At 39.6% G+C, this 21,749-nt stretch overlaps 1 protein-coding gene across 3 annotated transcripts in view; it reads right to left on the bottom strand.

The window, feature by feature from the left end:
* MDGA2 (MAM domain containing glycosylphosphatidylinositol anchor 2) overlaps positions 1–21,749 on the bottom strand; it is a 603,292-nt gene that overhangs the window by 77,615 nt on the left and 503,928 nt on the right. For all 3 annotated transcript variants that reach the window (XM_070931707.1, XM_070931708.1, XM_070931709.1), the window contains exon 10: positions 15,428–15,576. In XM_070931707.1, coding sequence (XP_070787808.1) covers positions 15,428–15,576 — 149 coding nt within the window. The remainder of the gene's footprint in view (positions 1–15,427; positions 15,577–21,749) is intronic.

Raw genomic sequence — 21,749 nt, 5'->3', positions numbered from 1 at the left:
TGCCTGGACTTTTTAGTGGGTGAATGCCATTAATTCACAAGAGGTAAATAAAAAGGGTATTTTTTTGTGACAAGGAGTCTGTTTCTTGCTTCTGCTAAGACTGGGTCAGAACAATATCTTCCTTCATGTGTTGCTGTGGGTTTTTTTTGAAACATGCTTTTTTTTTGTCCAGAAAGTCCTCAGGAAAGATAATGATTAATGGTTATATTTTATGAACCCCCCGCCCCCAGTAGCTATGGGTTTTGTTTTGTATTTGGTATATAGCAGGGGTGAAATCCAGCAGGTTCTGACAGGTTCTGGAGAACCGGTCGCGGAAATTTTGAGTAGTTAGGAGAACAGGCAAATACCACCTCTGGCTGGTCTCAGAGTGGGGTGGGAATGGAGATTTTGCAATATCCTTCCCTCAGGAATAGGGAGGGAATGGGGATTTTGCAGTATCCTTCCCCTGGAGTGGGGTGGGAATGGAGATTTTGCAGTATCCTTCCCGTGCCACACCCACCAAGCCACACCCACAGAACTGGTAGTAAAAAAACATTGGGTTTCACCACTGGTATATAGTAGTACTGGTATATGTTTTTACTTATTTCAATATTGTGAGCTGCATGTCTTTCGGATAAGCAGCCATATAAATTGATTAAATATTAAAGTCTAAATGCAGCTCAACAGGCCACAATCCATTCCTCTTACTCTTCCAGGAATGGAGTCAGTTTGTAGTTGGTGCAGGTGTAATTGTGGTCCTCCTTTAGGCAGAAACACAAGCATGGCACCTACTTGGGACCAATTTTGCAGGTCACAGTCCTTGCCTCCTTTTCCATTTCTATATATGTCTCTTGGATATTGTGCAGATCCAAATAACTCCTTTTCTAAGTGAAATTCCATATTTCTGCGGCTTTTGTGATCTTCTGTTCACTTTCCAGAATGCTCCCTTGGTGACATTTCCCATTCTCGGTGAATGGGATAATACCCTGTTTAACATTCTTTTTAATATGCCTTTCCGTTTTAATTTTCACCATTTATCTTACTCATTTGTCAGAGATTTTAATACGGAGGGGCTATTTTCTTTTTTAAAACCTTAAGAAAGAGTTAGTGGCTATATGTAGCTTATAAACTGTCTCCTCGTGATTTACAAAAAAAGATTTCTCTGTTTTTATAAAGGTAAAGGTTCCCCTCGCATATATGTGCTAGTCGTTCCTGACTCTAAGGGGCATTGCTCATCTCCATTTCAAAGCCGAAGACCCAGCGCTGTCCGAAGATGTCTCCATGGTCACGTGGCCGGCATGACTAAACGCCAAAGGCGCATGGAACGCTATCACCTTCCCACCAAAGTTGGTCCCTATTTTTCTACTTGCATTTTTTACATGCTTTCAAACTGCTAGGTTGGCAGAAGCTGGGACAAGTAATGGGAGGTCACCCCGTTACGCGGCACTAGGGATTCGAACCGCTGAACTGCCAACCTTTTGATCGACAAGCTCAGCGTCTTAGCCACTGAGCTACCGTGTCCCTAGTTCTCTGTATTTATAGATAAAAGAAAATAAGTGCTCAGAATTTCTCTGGGCAAGAAACTGAGAAATGGTTTAATGACAGTGGCTGGCCTTCAGAATTTCAATCACAATTAGTAGACATAATTTCTAATTTAAATCATTAATAGAAATAAATTGCAACAGTAATTTTATACTGAATGTGCCTGGAGGGGCATGAATCTTATTGTTGAGGTAGTAATCTGCCCTGATTTTAAGAGAAACCATTCATTGTTCTACAGCTGCCCCATACTGAAGAGCCTTGGTAGTACAGTGGTCTAAAGCACCCTGTTATTAAGACCAGCTGCCTGCAATTACTGCAGGTTCGAATCTCGCCAGGCTCAAGGTTGACTCAGCCTTCCATCCTTTCTAAGGTAGGTAAATTGAGGACCCAGTTGTGGGGGCAATAAGCTGACTTTGTATAAATATACAAAAGGATGAAGGCTATTGCTTAGCGCATTGTAAGCCACCCTGAGTCTCCGGAGAAGGGCAGCATATAAATCATTTTTTTAAAAAAATACTACATGATAAGAGTATGGATTTTGGGAAAGGGATACAAAGAAAGACATGGTTAAATGTATATTTATTCATTGTACACCAGAGAGAGTACATATGAATGCATTCTGGAAAATCACACCAGTTTAGATTCCATTTTAACTCTGGAGTTAATGTAAGCTGTGTTGAGGATCATTTTAAAAGTTGAAAAATAGGAATACATAAATAAAATAAAACAAATGATAGTATCTGCACTTTCTTCCAGACTTGTTTTGGTAGATATCTAGACAACATGCTGGCTGGGGAATTCTGGGAGTTGGAGCTCACATATCTTAAAGATGTTAAGAAGCTAAGGTTGAGAAACACTGGTTTAAACAACAAATTCCTGTAAAACGTTAGGTTTTAAGCCACTGACACGCTTTGCATACAAGAAATTCTATATTTCACCCTAGCGCCTTTTAGACCATTTTTTGACTGAAATTCCACAGCTTCAATCGCTGCTACCTATGTAGTCTACAGGATCTTTCTCCTCAATATCTGCTTTGTTCTATTACTAAGTTTTCTAGTCTGGCCTCTTTTTTTTTTCCCCAGAATCTTTAAACCTGAGAAAAGAACTGCTAGATCAGATAGAAACAGAGATAGGTAAGTGATCGAAGGTGGAATAGAATCATGTGAAGAGCTGGTCATTCTACAAAAGAATTATTTCATCTGTAAGTACCCAGGGCTATTGAAAATATCTAGGCCTTAAAAGATTCAAGTTGAAAGAAAATGTAATCCTGAAGCCCTCTGTGGATTTTATTTTTTTATTTTTTGGTCTTTTCTTTTACTTAAAGAAAGTATGATTGCTGGTTGAACTTTGTGTATTGCTAGCATTTATCCTTTTTTTCTAGGATGGAAAATCAGATCCACTCTCAAAGGAATTGTTTAGTGGAATAGTTTTAAAACTTTAGAGCTACCATGATTGGGGAAAAAAGAACAATACTAAGAATTCACACTGAAGGGACATAATAATAATAGAATAGGTAGACTTAGTGGGACATAATAGTAGAGTCAATATAATTGGTTTGACTTGCTGTTTTGCTTCTGTAAGAATTGCTTTGCCTCTGCCATTTGCTTCTACCAGTGATCTAACTTCTGCTATCTTGGGGGGTTTTTTTGGTACAATTTTGTGCCTGGTGGATATCTCAAGAAGCAGTGTATGTCATGGTTTGGCAGGGTTACATCGGGAAAATACCTGTATTGCTAAGCACCCAAGCCCTCTGTTGCTAAGCACTCAACTCCCTGTTCCTTGCTCCACTGCCAAAAGAAGGCATGGGCCGGGGGCCAGAATTGGGTACTAAGCTGATGTCTCTGAAGGTATAAAAGGACGCCATACTTTCCCCAAGGTGTGGCCTTTCACTTCATGCTCTTTGTCTGTATGTAGTGGTATGGTCTACTCAACTCTTCTTTGTACAAATAAAAGCTGATGTTTTTTCCAAGCCTCTTCTTGGGTCTCTCTGGTGACCCAAGTACATTTTGGGATCTTACAACACTTTGCATATGAAGAAAAAGGCAGGAATCCCATAACTGTCTAAAGGACTGTTTTTGCAGAACCCAAGATTGATTGCCAGTTGGATGACCTTGGCTCCTTTTGATAACAACAATATTTGAATAAAGTGCTGATATAAATGAACAGAGTAATTGATGAGAGGTCCTTTATACTTTCAGAAAAAAAGAAAGGAACAATTCTCCAGTAAAAGTATGCTGTATATCAAATGAAGTATGCTGACAGAGGAAAACAAATGGAAAAATTACTAAGGCACAGCAATTTTTTTTTAAAAAAAGAATTTGGATACATTTGAAAAAAGTGAAAATATCAAATTGACCAAACTCATCAATGGACAAAAATATATCTGAAAAACATTTTCTAGCTGTAGATACCTAGTAGTATCTACAGTCAATAACAATGGTATCAAAATGACTGTGTCCTTGATGATGCCATTATGCAAATGACATTTCAGATGCAAATGCCAGGAACAGCATTACATGTACATGCAGAAAAAATGTTTAGGCTCTTATCAAGGCTGGACAAACGAGTCAAAATACTCCACAATAATCTAAATCCCATCACTTGGAAAATCAAAAATGGGACTTTCTGCAAGTTAGTGTGATTGAGATCTTAGGGTAAGAGACACCTAGACTGCTCCAAGATAGGAGCTCTTCCTACAAAAGTCCCATCCATTGGGTACCTGCTGTTCTTTTTAATTTCTGTTTCTAAGGAAAATTGCTGAGAATATAAACAATGCTAGGCCTGTGTAAACAATTTTGAAGAAGGGCTCCACAAAGTGCCCATTATCGTAATTGAAACATTTACCTTTGAAACATTAAAGCAGCTATGTCTTTTGCAAGATTCATATGGCTGCTTCAAAAGTTGTCCCTAGCGAAATGAAGTGGTTATGCATGTTAATAAAGGTTTAGATACTTTTCAAAACAACCATGCAAGCCTTGAAAAAGATGTGGGTCCTTTAATGTTTAAGAAAAAGTACTTTATTTGAGTTAATATTCTTTGGAAAGCTGCACTTTTAAATGTTTTGCAATGCATAGTCCTTAAAAACAAGATGAAGGGGAAAATAATAAATATTGATATAAATAATACTATTTTGTGTTGGAGAAGAAATCCACGGTATCCTGAAAATACCATGGATACCCAAAAAAGAAAGCAGAATGAGCATTAAATCCATCAATCTAGAACTCTCATAAATGACTAGGATCAAATCATATTACTTTGGACCAGAGGTGGGTTTCAGCAGGTTCTGACCAGTTCTGGAGAACCGGTAGTGGAAATTTTGAGTAGTTCGGAGAACGGGTAGTAAAAATTCTGACTGGCCTCATCCCCATCTATTCTCTGCCTCCCAAGTCCCAGCTGATTGGGAGGAAATGGGGATTTTGCAGTAACCTTCCCCTGGACTGGGGTGGGAATGGAGATTTTACAGTATCCTTCCCCTGCCATGCCCACCAAGCCATGCCACGCCCACCAAGCCACATCTACAGAACCAGTAGTAAAAAAATTTAAAACCCACCACTGCTTTGGACATAATATGTGAAGATCTAGCTCTCTGGAGAAGTCTACAATTCAGAAGAAAAGAGAAAAAGAGGACAATGAACTGCAAGTTAGTTGGACTTGATTATGATAATGATGGGTGCAATGGAGGAGAAAAATCCAAAAAGTTAACTTACAGACAGATCATCCTTAAAGAAGTCTGTCTATATGGCTAGTAACAGTTAACACTGACTTGATGAAACATAAAGAACCTGCTATATAAATAAATGAATATATAAAACAAGAAGCAACATATATAAAAGAATTTCATCTGTTGAATGTAGATTTAGTTCCTAATGGAGATATAATTAGTAGGAACGAAGGCTAGCTATTTTTCATTATTTATTTTTAAAAAAACACCCCAATTTTAAAAACTACACAAAGTGACTTGGAATTTTGGCTTTTTCTCTCTATCTAGAAGAGATGCCTTTTGTGCTCCCAATAGTGCAAATTTACACAATCCTTCTGCCAATTACACAACCCCTCTGTCCTTAAGTAAGCATGAAAAAGTTGATTGTAAGTATGTATGTATGTGTATGTATGTATGTGCAGCATGCACACAAACACACACCGAAACATGCACACACATTACACACAAAACACCAAGATCCATGGATACTTCATATAGTTTCAAATGCACATACAAATCCTGTCTTCCACAGAATGGCCCCGGATATTTATACACATATATCCGTACACATACACACACACACATACATTTGAACACTGGATAATAAAAGTGAGTAGATTTACATCAATCTATCCCTCACCAGAGAATTCCTTTCAGCTAGAAAGTTTATTGACAGCATAAATGGCAATGATGTAATAGATCATCACTTCCTTTTGTTTCTTTTAAGACAAAATTCCTAATATTTTGCTCTCCAGATTTCATAGGACTCCGTTTCCAGTTTTGCTGCCAGGAAACAGGGGATAGATATTCTTGGTGCAAACTATTGAAGGGCACCAGATTGATGCCCTGCATATGTTAACCTGAAGTAGGTGGTCTAATTGGGCTAAAAGATAAGAATAAGAAGGATCCAGTCCAATAAAGTATTTTCAAACGTATCTTCATCATTCCTTTTGAAAACAGCAAATTGAACTCTGTGTTGTATATAGTGAATTGATAAGGGGGTCTAAAACAGTCATAAGAAATGCAATAAATTTTAAAGCATATACATATGAGCAAAGACAGTCCCAATAGGTAGCAATATCTACCTGACTATAACTGATTAAAAAAAAAAACACTAAGTAGGGTCTGAACCGATGTATACTTCGATGGAGACTCCTGGGAAATTTCAGGGCTATAAACTAGATTAGAAAGTAAAAAAAAAAAACTTTTAAAAAGTAATGGCAAACTATTCCATACTGTTATTAAGAAAACTATGTGGACAACATCAGAGCTTAAATTTATCTCAGGAGAGACTTTAGTTTTAAACATAACCAACTAACAGAAAGAGAACAAGAAGAAGAAAAAATGTGAACAAATAAGTTAATGTTCCTGAAGGTTTTATTCATAAGGATACTTTAAAATACAATTCCAAAATGCAGAAAACAAATTCAGTTGAGACCCGAATTCCTCTTCAATCTTTAAGATACTATTATACTATAACAAACAGTATTTAGAAAAAAAAGCAAAGAGAAAGGTATTTTTAAAAGATTGGTCTTGGTGATTGACAAGTGAAGTGGAAATTAAACTCTTCACTTGTAGTTATGTCTGTAATGGTTGTATAAGACAATGCAGCTGAATGTTACGAAGAGTTCTCTAATCCTAATGCTGTTCCATTAGCATTAGATGACAGAACTGAGTTGACCTTAGCTGATCTTGAAAGATCAACAAAGAATCAGCATTGGTTAGTACAACTTCAAGACATGTGGAATATGACTCTCAGAATTCCCCATCCACCATGTTGGCAGGAAATTTTTTTGGGAGTTAAAGTCCATGTGTCTTAAAAATGCCAAGGTTAAAAAACACTATACTTGATGATCTTCAAGGCATCTTCCTAGCCTTACTTTCTCTGTTTTTATAAAGTAAAGAAAAATCCAGAAAGAAACCAATGATAAGGTGCTTTCGTGGTATCAGTAGAGACAGCCATCTTGTCATCACAAACCCATTTTCAGTGTCAGAAAAGGGTTTTTTTTTTCTTGTAAGAAGCTTGTTATTATTATTCCTTGAGAATTTAAGCTTTTAATGGTAATGTTTTGAAGTTTAGTTAAGATTTTTAAAGTGAAAGAGGGAGCTATTATACTTTAAAATCTTTTAAAAAATCTTCTCTTAGTGTTTAAATTAAAGTGGGAATCCAGATAAGCTGCAGATTGCTGAATAAATTATTGTAAAATATCACAAAAGGCAAGACAATCCTACACATTCTATGGTTAATCCCAAACCCATTAGCATTTTATTGAGATTCTATTTTCATCTGTATTGGAAAAGCAAATCCACATTCATCAAATTCAGTTCATTCAATTGAATTAGAAATTGAAAATTGAAATTCACTCATTGCACATAAAAAAGGTCTTGTTCATGGCCCCATATGCTGTTTCACCTCATAGAGCCTTCTTGGGAGTTGTAAGGATCTGCTTTTGGAGAATGCAAATTTCCTAATGCATTAGCGCCATGGTGTGAGATAGAGCGAGCAACCTATATCTCCAAACAGAAAGTAAAGTAAGATGGTAAGAAAGTAAAATGGTGGAGAATCTTGCAAAAATCCTTAAAGCTGTGCAGTTTTATGCACCCATATAGTTCCATTACATTCCATGGAACTCTATCCTAGTGAAAGGTATCTGGCAATACAGCTCTTGATCCCCTTTCCCCAGAGAAAAAGCATACAAAGCAAACATAACTGTTTGTACATGGAGTGTGTAATCATTAATAGATGATCACTGCAAACTGGGAAAGCGAGTGCAGCAGCGCCTGCATTTTGTGTGTCGCATGAGAAAAATTCATCTTCCTTCCCCTGTCCTTATAACTTTCTACAGAGGGATGATCGAGAGCATCCTGTCATATTGCAGTACTGTCCGGTTTGGAAGCACTACTGCTTCAGACAGGAAGTCAGTGCAGAGAGTGGTGAGGATGGCAGAAAATATCATTGGTAGTTCACTTCCTTCTATCCAGGACATACTGTAGCACATAAGTGATGCTTGAGCAGAATCCGCAGGATTGTCTGGGATGCTACACATCCTCTTCATGTCTTGTTTTCCTTGTTACCTTCTAGGAGCAAACTTCATGGTATCCGAAGCAGAACATCTATTCAATCAGTTTTGTTCCATAGAACATCAACTTCTCTCTCTCTCTCTCTCTCTCTCTCTCTCTCTCTCTCTCTCTCTCTCTCTCTCTCTCCCTCCCTCCCTCCCTGTGTGTGTGTGTGTCTGTGTGTCTGTGTGTGTGTCTGTCTGTGTGTGTGTGTGTGTCTGTGTCTGTGTGTTTAATCCTCACAATCAGGAGGCTGTGAGTTCAATCCTAGGTAGAGGCAGATATTTCTCTCTCTGGGCACAAAGAGAATATATCAGCTGAACAAAACTCCGCATTGGCAACAGGGAGGACATCCGGCCAGTAAACACTCTGCTAGCTCCATTCAGTTGCCCAGACTCCACCCCGCAAGGGATTATGGGGTCATTAAAAGAAGGTAGGTGTGTGTGTGTGTGTGTGTGTGTGTATGTACAGTATGTATCAGTGGGGATATTCAACCGGTAGCGGTGGCTGTGGGAGGCTCCGCCCACCTGCCCGGATGTCCCATTTATCCATGTTTTTGACATTCTGAGCATGTGTGGAAGGCGCACGCTCACATTTGCGACCCGGTAGTGAAAGTAAGTGAATACCACCCCTTGTTATGTATGTATGAATATAGCAGGTATATATTTATGTATGTATATACCATGTGTATATGTGTGTTATGTAAGTGTTTGGGTAGATATATACTTTCTCTTGTGAGCAGGCAACATTTTTAATGTGGGCCGGTGTGCTCACAGTAAAAAAAAATGACAATAAAAGTTATCTTATATCTCTCAAGCTTAACATTATGTGCAAGACTTTGGAGATGCTTGCAGCCACGGAGCAAGAGAAATCCTTTCCAATAAACAGATCAAACTGTTACTATTTAGCGTACATACATCCTCTTATTTTTCTGGTTTCCATCAGTGCGGAAGGTAGAAGGGGGAAAAAAGCTGCTTTTTTTCAAATGTGTCTGCAATTAGAGACATCTTGAACTCATCACAGGGCAAGCTATCTTTCAGCAAATTCTCAGCAGGTGTCAACAGGGAAAAGCATCTAATTAACACCCTGACTCTGGAAGATATTGCAGCAATAAAGCCACCTTTGAAATCAAGAAGAGCTGCATTGTGAAGTGACAGAAAATGATCACTCTCTGCCTACAGTTTGTTGTGCAGCTCCCTAGGCTGCCACTGCGGGGACTTGACTTAAAGACCCGGCAGGTACTGAAGAAGATCTGATTTTCTGCCACTTTTTGGAACTGCCACTTGACTGTACAATGTCACAAAAGTCATCTGAGAAAGCTGGGGGAGGGAGATGGGGGAAAGGAGTCTCTATTCTTCAAAGAGTCTGATGCTACTATAAAGTAGGGTTTGGAAAAGTTAAAAGAAAAAAGGCAGAAGAGAACAAATACGTCATCACCTTATATAGTTTAGAAAGTAAGCGGCGTCCCTTTTTTGGAGAGGACAAATACTGGCCCAACTTTCTTCCGCCCAGCATTTACAGTAGTGGCCAAAATTATGGAAACCTTTTGGGAAAAGTGTATTTTCTAAAACTAGCTAATAATGCTACTTTTTTTTTTTTTTAGTACCATAAAATTAGATATCAATGGAAAGATCATTTAATCAAGAATGTAATGCAATAACTTTTATGAAGGACTTGCTATTAGAATAGCAGTTACAGGATAAAGAAGAAAAGTGAAACACGTGGAAAAAACGTGATATACAAAAATTATCACCATAGAAAAAATGAGATATACAAAAATGATCACCCTGTCAGTTAATAGTTGGGTAACCTTTAGCATGAATTACGGCCTTACAACATCTTCCCATGGAGTGAACCAAGTCTTTTAGTTCTGCAGCTGTTATAATGTGAAACCAAGATTGAATTATTGCTTCTATTAACTGGGTTTTATTGCTGGGTCGCTTCTGATTAACAAGTTTCTTTAGTGGGCTCCATAGATTTTCAATTGGGTTAAGGTCTGGGCTATTCTCAGGCCATTCCAGCAGTGGAATATGATTAGCTTGAAACTCAAAAAAAAAAAAAAAGTGGTGTTATTAGCCATCAGACTTCAAAAATATATTTTTCCCAGAAGGTTTCCACAATTTTGGCCACTATTGTACTCCATTCTGAATTAGCCGGTAGTTCACTCCCAGCAGGTCCTATGACCACACTTTTTTTTTTTTTAGAAAATGCAATTATTATTGACTAATGCAATAATTGGGATTGATAGGGATCCTACAAGCTCTTAAATAGAGATAACACCTACCTGCTACTTTGAGCTGAAAACAGACCACAATTAATTCTGGCCTTTGTGATATGCTAAGCAAGTTATCTAATCGCGTTGAATCATGACCAGATGACACAGACAAATTCTGTTTGGCCCACACTCAATTTGACTTGCTGACACATTTCAGACCTTGAAATGAAGGTTGCATATTTTAATGGCTTCATCAACGGAATTTTAATTAGCTGCTGACGACATTTGAGGAAGATGTGACTACAGATGGAAATTAGTAAAGACGTGATAATAAACAACTCAATGCAAATATATTAATTCCATTCTGCCCAACACAAGGATTAACGCTCTGAAAAGGGATTCTGGAAGAGAACATTCTTGATTCCTAATTGCTAAACCACTTTTAATGCTAGATTTCTCTGCCAAGAATGAGCAAAGCAAACTTGATTGTGGCTTATGGAAAGTCTGAAGTTGAGCATTCTCAAGAATGAAAGCTTTTCTGGGTTTATGATATCCCAATAAGAGAGAAACCACATTTTGTATTGTCCAGCATATTAGAATGTGGAGTCCCTGGTGCTCTCTGAGCTTGGTTATTTTCCTGCAGACGTGTCATTACCCAACATCTGCAAGAAAATGACCAAGTTCAAAGAGTACCAATGACCTAAGTTCAACCTGACCTACAAATATTCTCTTCTACTGATATCAGAATGTATTTATTCTTCCAATTTCTCTCTCACTAATATTTAGAAGCAGAACAAAAACAGCCTTAACGGATAAATACTTGCCACGTTGCTTTTCCTGCCTCTCTGACATCTTGCCAACATCATGGCAATCTGAGTAAAGAATGGGGCAAGCTTCCAGTCTGGATTGTCACCTTATAAGGGCAGATCACTTTATCCATAACTGGAACTGGGAGTCTCACAGTTGTTATGGACCTCATTTCTCTCAGCAATAATGGAATTTCAGCTTAAGTAAACATTTTATATTCCTTCAGATAGATATTCTCATCTAATCGCTGCATTTCAATTTAATTAATTAATCAACCAGCTCAACACCTCTCACTGAAAATCATAATAATCCCAGTTGTTACGGCACTGAATAATGGTAACCAAAGGCAATGATTTCTGGATAAATGAACCATCAATATCATTTGATACTTAGAGCACATCACCAGCTTCAGTGAATCTCACAGATTCACAGTGGCTATTCTGCCCTGCAGCTTGTCTATTCTAGAAAATGCTGTTTCTGACAAGAACACACAGCTAGTCCATTTCTTGCAATGTGGATTGATTACAAGACCAAACAATTTGCTTCTCCTTTTCAACCAGCCCCATTAAGAGATATATATCATTAGCAGCAAGAAGCACACATTGAACTGTTGCAAAATTCCTGCAATTTCATACCAGATACCAAGGAACACAAATCCTGCTGCGGCCTTTGAAATCTGAGCTTGCCTTAAGAGCCAAGGTAAGCCAACTTCCCATCATGGATCTGTCAGTTCATTCAAAAGCTGCTTATCTTCACAAGTGCTGTTTGATAATGCCTTGTAAGCTTTGCCCGGGGGCCTATTTTTCAAACACAAGCTTCAGTTAACATTTAGCATGTCCCACCATAATAGAAAAAGGAACTCACAGGTACCACTTATGAAGCCTTTATGATTAATAAAAAATAAAAATCAAAGTACTCATGTTGCTCCTTAGATATGGAATGATTCATTTACCATGTACATTTGCTCTGGCCGATAAAGTAGATTCAAAAGGCAGCCGAATGTAAACTTTATAACCCAGTTAATAAAAACAGAACAGCTCCTCTTGAGTTTCTGCCTAACAATCCATACACTCTTCTCATCCCAAAGCTGCATTTTATACATTCAGTTTGCCTTTTGTTTATCTAGCTCTAGGCTGACTAAAGAAACACAAAATACTATGGATGAGGCAAAGGACCATTTAGTCCAGCCTTTTGAGTTGCACCTCCTGCCTCCCTAGCAGTTTGAAAGCATGCAAGTGTGAGTAAATAAATAGGTACCACTTCAGTGGAAGAGTGTTCCATGCACTTTGGTGTATGGTCATGCTTGCCACATGACCACGGAAATGTCTTTGGACAATGCTAGCTCCCTCTGCTAAGAACAAAGAAAAGGAAAATATCTATGGAGATATTCAGTTATTCAGGTCATGGTTGTCCCAAAGGTAGTTTTTCAAGAGGCAACTGGACTTTCTGGTTTTTCTTTGAAGACGTTTCGCTTCTCATCCAAGAAGCTTCTTCAGCTCTGAAAAATCTTCTTGGATAAGAAGTGAAACGTCTTCAAAGAAAAACCAGAAAGTCCAGTTGCCTCTTGAAAAACCACCTTTGGGATAGAAAAGGGAAAGCTTTACCTTTTCTGGGTCACATAGTAGACAATCCTGCCCTTTGGAATGAGCTGCCCCCAGAAATTCGTAAAATCTCTGATCTCCGTGTATTTCGCTGTGCCCTCAAAACCTTGTTGTTCCGCCAGGCTGGGCTATCAAGGTAAAGATTTTAATTGGGTTTTAAAAATGGGATTTTAAATTTGGGGTTTTAAATTGAGCCTATCATTTAATAATTTTAATAATTTTAATTTTTTGTCTGTCTTTGTGCTTTTAATCAGGCTGTACACCGCCCTGAGTCCTCCGGGAGAAGGGCGGTATAGAAATAAAATCAATCAATCAATCAATCAATCAATCAATCAATCAATCAGATGAATCTGGAAAGCTCAAAAACATCGACCCTTCTACTCTTTACTTCCCCACAATTGGCCTTTACAGCATATCTATGAGGTCACCATAGAACCATCAAAACCCTGAGGGGGATTAATTTGATTTGCATATCACATTAAATCACACTGTATTTTTCCTTAATATGGTTATTTTGATATGTATATGGACTGCAGTTATCAGATTTTCTTTGGAGATGTTGGTAAAGATTCCTGAATTGATGGTCTCAACAAACTGGAGAGCACTAGATGGGGAAGCACTGTACTAGATCAACCTAAGAAGAACATTGAGTAAATTAGTCAAGTCTTTTTAGAGTAGCCTGCTTCCTTATATTTTTCCGGCTTCCAATTAGTCAGGTACATACTAAGATTTTAAAGATTGCAGTAGGTGAAGGTAAAGGTTCCCCTTGCACATATGTGCTAGTCGTTCCTGACTCTAGGGGGCAGTCCTCATCTCCATTTCTAAGCCGAAGAGCCAGCGCTGTCTGAAGACGTCTCCATGGTCATGTGGCCGGCATGACTAAATGCCAAAGGTGCACAGAATGCTGTTACCTTCCCACCAAAGGTGGTCCCTATTTTTCTACTTGCATTTTTTACGTGCTTTTGAACTGCTAGCTTGCTGGGACAAGTCACGGGAACTCACCCTGTTACGCGGCACTAGGGATTCGAACCGCTGAACTGCTGACCTTTCGATCGTCAAGCTCAGCATCTTACCCACTAAGCCACGGCGTCCCTTAAGATTGCAGTACCATTGCTAAATAAATGTTGCATCATACAAGCAGTCTTGTTGAAGATTTAGCTTTTTCACTCAAGCAGGATGTCAAATAAAGGGTAGATGGTGACTTTTGGCAAAACCTAGGGTGATTTCATTTGTTTCTGTGCAAACTTCCCCATTGACTGGAAGCTAGAACAAGAAAAAGAGAGCCAATACAGATCTCTGTTGCTGAACTAAACTCATTTGGATGCTTCTTTAAGAAATGCTCCAACACTGGAATTTTTTAAGAAGATGTTGGATAACCATTTGTCTGAAGTGGTGTAGGGTTTCCTGCCTGGGCAGGGGGTTGGACTAGAATAACTCCAAGGTCCCTTCCAACTCTGTTTTCTATTCTATTCTATTCTATTCTATTCTATTCTATTCTATTCTATTCTATTCTATTCTATTCTATTCTATTCTATTCTAAATAATTTAAATGTATTATGTCCCTTTTTAACTGGGAGTAAGAGCAGGAACAAGTTTGGGTTTCCATAAGGGGCATGGCTATTGTAAAATATTTATTGCTCACAGTAATCCTAATTTCATACAATATTCTTCTATTAGTGGGGGGGGGTTGGACTAGATGACCTACAAGGTCCCTTCTAACTCTGTTAATCTGTAAAAATATCTGTAAAGCTTTTGTGCCCAAAAATATATATATTTTTGTCTTTCTTGGACAAAAGAGCACATTTCAAAAGCACTGAGGTAAGCATACCTGTGTCCTTACATAGGATCCAAATATTTTCTTGTAAATAAATATTATGCTTAACACTGACATTTCAAAATACAAGGTTGCCTCTAATTTCTGCCTGCCTTGACTAGAAACTAATTATGGATTTAGGAACCACACACCTCTGTCCTGAATCCTTATGAGATGTAATTTAATATCCCCCATTCTTAACCAAACAATAGGAAGAGATCCAATGCTGGAATAGTAATGAAATCTGTCCATTGACGCCAAACAATTTCTAATACGAAATCTTCATTTGGGCATCCTTCCACGTAAGTCTTAATATCTCTTGGGATGCTCCCCACCCCTGCACCATCAAGACATTCAAAATATAATGGATGCCAAAGAGAAGTTTTTTTTCATACAAACTTCAGTTGAAAGTTTGTAAATGGCAGGCTTTGTAAGCAATTGGCATTATATTTGTACCTTGCCTGTTGCATCTCCATATTGGCTGAACAGGGGAAATACCTTTTGTTCCCCACCTCTGCCCTGCATCCTAGCAAAGTGCAAATTGATTTTACAGATGAGTGAGCCATCTTTTCTACACCACAGCAAAAAAAAAATATCTCTTATCTAACTGCCATCCAGACTGAAAGGCTCCGTGAGAAACAAGGGACAAAAGCAGAGCAATATTGGTTAGCGAAAAAATCGTCCTTCGGAAAAGCACCTGAAGTTCTCACCTGCCGGATCCCCAGATGATAGGTGAGGATGCGGTCCACAGCATCAGGATTCATCTGGGTCCATTCCAGGCTGTAGGCATACACACGGGCTCGGTTCTGCCACAATGGATTGTAGGTGTCATAGTAGAATTCTGGAGCATATGATTTGCCTACAGGTAATAAAATGTACAAGTATAAGTCAAGAAGGGGAAGTACAGAGAACAACAACCAACATTTTTTCCCCCAGTTCTGTGTTGAATAACTGCCAATATTCTCCCCAGCTGTTCTTACTTTGCCTTTGCCTAAATATCTGAAGCTGATTCTTCATTTCAAATATTCAATAAAAAACCCTGAATATTCACAAAACAATATTCTCTTCCCAATTTTCCTTATGCAACAATATAGAAAAGTCCTGAGTTGGGATGAGGCCAACCGCTTACCAAGCCTATCTTCTGCATCATATGTTGTTCGACCAGATACATTTAGGAATCGCATAACGCAACAACAGAGAATAACCATCTTTTCCCGTTGCTGCTTCCCAGCAGATGATATTTGTCAGCCCTCCCAGACAACAGAGAATAGGAGAAAGGACTAGATGAACTAATTCTACTTTATGGTAAGGGTACACTAAGAAAGTACAAAGTACAAACTTCCTGCTGCCACTTTTAAATGCTCTATCCATTAGGGTGGCTCCACGGGTGGGATTCAGAAATTTTAGCAACCGATTCTCTGCCCAGTTACTAGGTGGGCGTGGCCATGGTGGGCGTGGCCTACTCGGCCTCCTGCACCATGGGGTGGGGGGCATTTTCACCCTCCCCAGACTCCAGAGGCTTTCCTTGAGCCTCTGGGAAGGCAAAAACAGCCTCCCCCAGGCTCCTGAGACCCTCCAGAGGCTGGAAACGGGCCCATTTTTGGACTTCCGGTACTTCAGTAGGCCCATTTTTTTGCCCTCCCCAGGCTCCGGAGGCTTTCTTCGAGCCTCTTGGAGACCCTCCGGAGGCCAGAAATGGGCCCATTTCCAGACTTCTGGAACTTCTGGTAGGCCCGTTTTTCACCCTCCCAGAGCCTCCACACGGGCCCTGCATTTACCTGGCATCCAAAATGGGCTGCGTGGAGACTCCTGGGGTGGGCGGGGCAGGGTGGGTGGGGTCAGCCAGTCCTTGCAAGTACCAGTTTTGCAAACCAGATTAAAATTAACATTCAGTTTGCCCGAACCGGTCGAATCTCACTCCTGGGTGGCTGCTTCTTAAGTTTGTTTCTCTGGCCATTAAGCCAGAGGCCTCCAATCTTTTGGGCAGCAGGGCCTGCTTCTGTGGAGAGAGGCTTTTCCATGGACCAGGGGGAGTGTTTTCCCATGCTGTTTAGATCCCACACATGTGCAGATGGGGCTTGGCTCATTTGGCCCAGTTTCTGGCCCACTGCAGACCAGTGCTTGTCCCGGGATTTGAGAACATCTATGTTAAGCCAGTAGGCACTCCTGCCTCTCTTTTCCAATTGTTTCCTAAGCAGCATCTCTTTCTCTCATTCTCCAAGGTCACCCGCACATTCCATTATATATTTAATGTACAAAGCCTGCAACTCAGGAGGTAGCAAGCAGCCATTCGAACTAGTAGCTATGGGTAGTTTGATCTTTGAATTTGTCCAGTTCCTTTCAAATACCTTCTAAATCTATAAGCCTCACCTTGGCAAATGCCAGTCCATCAAACCAAGGGCAGCAAATCCATGGTAGCACCAAGTAACATCAGACAGTATGCAAAGAATACCAAAAGTTGGATGATCAATAACCTGTGTTTTAAGTTTGGGGATGGTGCTAAAGAAATGACTACATGAAATAATCTTTTGACGGGATGGCAAGAAAACACAGGATATGCATGAGTTGGAAGGTAAATGGCTAGAAAATGTGGTAACAATGGGCAAGTGAGAAGGAGATAGGTATAGGGGGACTTGAAGGGCAATGGGAAGATCTATTACTGAAGCAATGTTCAGAAAAATACAGTTTAAACTCAGTCCAAGAAACAAACTTCAGAAAATGTCTTAGATAGGCCCTCCCTAATTTACACAAAGGGGGTGGAGGGAAAAACATGCAGATTTGAAAAAATCTATAACTGTAGCTGTTCTAATAAAAATAGTTTTAGACCCATTTAGATTAATTTCGAAATCTACCCTAAAGGGCTGACAATATGGGCTGATAGTCAAGGCAGCTGTCATGATGACAGAAGAGGAAAATTAAAGATGGAAGAAGAAGAAAGAAGGATGGAGGAATATAAGAAAGGGTTATTGGACAATCACATCTATTAATGCCAAATTTCAGTGGCAACATTTGGGGAGGAGGTTCTAAAAGTTGCAACTAAGCTCTTTATTATTTGTGTATATAATTTTATTAAAAATATTTAAAAAGATATGAAAAGTCAAAACTGCAAAAAAAGGAAAAAGAAAATAGCAAAGAAAAAAGATACAAAAAATTGTTTCTGATCTTCTTTAACAACAGTTATAAGTTCATATAACTTATCAGTTATAAGTCAAATTATAAATTTACCTCTTGCTCTGAGGAAGCTTCTTGGATGAGAAGTGAAACATCTTCAAAGAAAAACAAAAAAAGTCCAGTTGCCTCTTGAAAAAGCACCTTTGGGACAACCATGACATGGATGACTGAGGATCTCCATAGACACTCTTGCTCTATGGCTACAATATAACTCTCTTTTTTTTTCTATATTCTGTCGAATCCTCAGAACCATAAATCATACATTCATTTTTTTTTTCTGGTTCACACAAAAAGCCTATAAGAGGTTTCCAGTCAGCAATAAATGTGGAAGGCCATGAGTCATGAGTCTTTGCCAGATTTTACACTACATTAATTGCTTCTGGCTAACACAACTTAGTTTATGCGATCAGTACGAATTACGAGTGATAGATTACAGACACATATTGGATGGACCGTTTGGTGAAGAAAATTTGTGAGTTTAAAGGGGATTGGGAATGCTTTTTCAAACTTTTACACGGACATTCTCTCTAGATTGATTGATTGTTCTGGTAGGCCTTTTTGACCGAAAAGAAAGCTAAGCGTGTTACCAGTCAATCTGTCATGGTTGCCTCACTATGCAGCCCTGCTAGCAACCAGACAATAGTAATGGGATGGGGGGGGAAGGGAAATTTGGAATGCAAGTGTGCCGACTGGAAGCCTGACATGGACCCAATACCCGAGGTCATCAGCTGGGAACACCCGAGGCAGACAGACCATTACTAAAACAAAGCGAGTGCAAATTACTGGTGGAAATTGGACAATAGGAGGTCCAGGGGGGAGAAAGAGTAAGTTTTCCTATGCTGTTTGCTGTTGTGGTCCACCAGCAGCCTGCGGAGCTGGCAGAGGAGTCAGACAGTGAGGAGGTTGGGGAGGAACATGGGCCAGTCCTGGAATCTGGGGAAGGCATTGAAGGCAGAGATGGGGCCAGGGCCATCTGGGAGTGATGCGCGGACTCTGGAGCCCCCGGAGTCGGACAGCAGAGAGGCAGAGGAACTGTTCCTAGTGCACGCATTCACAGAGCTGCCAGAAGGCAAGAGCAGCTAAAGCAAAAGGGACAACTCAGAGTAAGGTTAGGAGATGATTGCCCCCTCCCATTAGGCTTAAAAGAAAAACAAAGGCACTTGGGCCTTTTTGCAGGAAAGCAATGTTGCTAACTCTGTTTCCAGTCGGCATCTCTTGTTTGTTTCTGAACTTTGTGGAGCTTTGCCAAGTAAGGCCTTTGGCAGGGTATCAAAGAAGATAAAGGTTGGTGATAATCCCAAAGGACTTCTTCCGAAGGACTTGTTTTACAACTAATTGGGACTCAGCTGGGAATGAACGTAATTCTCAGCTGTTACAATAAAATAGGTTTATTTGGGACTAATTGTGTCTTGTAATGACTCAGTAAGCCTAGGTCACAACATTTGCGTGTGAAATCGTTAGAACTGGCTTTTCTACTTCTGCACCCTTATGAAATCTTCAATAAAGTTATACTCTTGGTAAAAGAATGTCCCAGGAGTTTCTTTGGCTGCTGAGTTTCAGGAGCGATAAATGGCTCCATGAAATAGCAAGAGCGCTTAGACGTATGTACCGCTTTACAGCCCTCTCTAGGTGGTTTACAGAGCTAGAATATTGCCCCCAACAATCTGGGTCTTCATGAAACTAGTTGATATCAGATATATGGGTGGATACCTAAGCTACCTTTATATATATGGACATGAGAACTTTTCTTCTCTTGGGAAACTCTGCCCCTGTTGTGAAAATATCATGGTCATGCTTGGCCTTGAATGGAGACCTACATGGCTATTTGTCAGCATAGGCAGGAGAACTTCAATTGCTATTTGCTTCAGAAGATATCTTATCTCTCTCTGGCATCTCATATTGATGATGAATGTGCAGTCTCCACAGGGCAAGGGAGAAAAAGCATCACATTGCTCAAGTAACGAAGCTGTTACCTGAACTGTCAGGAGAATCAATATGGAACAAAGTTGGTTGTGTTCAACAGAGTAATGCAAATGAAAGGATGTGAGATGGGGTGGGGTGGGGTGGGAGGGAAAAGAGAAACCTACATTTCTAAAAGAACCATGGCACATGAAAGTGTTATACTCAACTAGGCAACCCATGTCCCTTTGGGCCATTGTTTCTGATATATTTTCTTACCTAAATAGAGAAACAAAATGATCACAGGTGGGTAAAAAAAGCAGCGGGAGTCGGAGCGACTTCCAACTTATTGCTGGCTTCCACACTGAGTTTCCTTGTGGGAAGCTGACAGCATTGAAAATCCTCCCCCTTCCACATATATATAAGGCCTAGAGTAGACCAATAACAGTCAAGTCTCTGAGTCTATTAGATGTTGGTGAGTATAGAATAGAATAGAATTATTTATTGGCCAAGTGTGATTGGACACACAAGGAATCTGTCTTCGGTTCATAAGCTCTCAATGTACATAAAAGATGTAAGTGATGAATCATGATCATAGTCATCATAATACATTCATCATGGATCATAAGATACAACACTTAGTGATAGTCATAGGATACTAAATAAGCAATCAAAACCCAAGTCTAGTTGGAATGGTGATTCACATCTCCCCACTTTACAAACCTTTCATTTTATTTCTTTCTACCTCAGATAGTGATAATCTTAACATATACTGTACCTGAACATGTGATTGAAAACACATAATATCTGCATGCTAACTTTCCTAACCATCTTGTTAGGTAGTTCACTGCTGTTGTACCTCACTGCAGATTGTACAGAGAGATCTGAAGCTGGAGGACAGAAAGAGTTACTTTTAATGATGTATCGGGATATTTTACTTTTAATGTTATTTTAGTTTAGTTAGCTTTCCACAGCATTTCATTGCCTCTGTTCTATTCTTGATCGATCTCTCCTATTTATCTGTACCTCCAATTTCTTAATTCATATTTTTTTTCCTATTTGCATTTGTTTTCATTGTCTATGCCATTCTGCAAATATATAAAGGAGGAAAAAAAATGGAGAAAAAGAGTTTCCTCAGTCTCCTTATTTAATCCACTAGCTGGATGCCCGTGCTTCGCTACAAAACTATGTGCTCAGGCTTGATAAATTGACACTTGCAGCTTGAAACTTAATGTAGAATGTGTAACTCCATAGCATCAGAGTTGTGTTAATATAATGCAACTGGTAGTTGGAACAGAGGGGGAGTGGGAGTAGAATGTCCCAGCCTGCAGCATCCATCAGTATTCATCTGGGTAGCATCCTGTCAGTGTGTGAGAGAGTTGAGGGCAGTGGTGAAATGTAAAATTTGTTACTACTGGTTCTGTCGGGGTGGCTTGGTGGGGGTAATGTGACTGGGTGGGTGTGGCTAACTTGTTTTTTGTTTTTTTTTTACTTTTAAAAGCATTTTTTCTACAACCTCTTCGGCCAAAGAGATTGTAGAAAAAATGCTTTTAAAAGTCTCTGACTATCCAAGCTGAGCCGCGCGATCATCAGAGGCTTTTTTTTTACTTTCAAAAGCATTTTTTTTGGCTGAAGAGGTTGTAGAAAAAAATGCTTTTAAAAGTAAAAAAAAAAAAGCCTCTGATGATCGCGCGGCTCAGCTGGGCATGAGGGGAGGAGCCAGGGATTTTTGCTACCAGTTCTCCGAACCACCAGCAGCCATCGCTACCGGATCGGGCGATCCAGTCCGAACCGGGAGCATTTCACCCCTGGTTGAGGGGTGTTTGGAAACTCAAACAATATTTGCTGTGTGAGCAAGAAGGAGACAGGAAGGAGGCTGGGCGTGGCTTAGCTCAACTGTTCTGTAGTAAAGCTGCTTGCTGCTGTGAAAGTAAAACTGAAAGTGAAACTCCTCTGCTTGTG

Source organism: Pituophis catenifer, unplaced genomic scaffold (genome assembly GCF_029215685.1).
Source record: "Pituophis catenifer annectens isolate HBS135680 unplaced genomic scaffold, rPitCat1.0.hap2 SCAF_1, whole genome shotgun sequence".
NCBI lineage: Eukaryota > Metazoa > Chordata > Lepidosauria > Squamata > Colubridae > Pituophis > Pituophis catenifer.
Note: the sequence above shows the minus strand (reverse complement) of the source record. Positions and strands in the feature narration are given on the sequence as shown.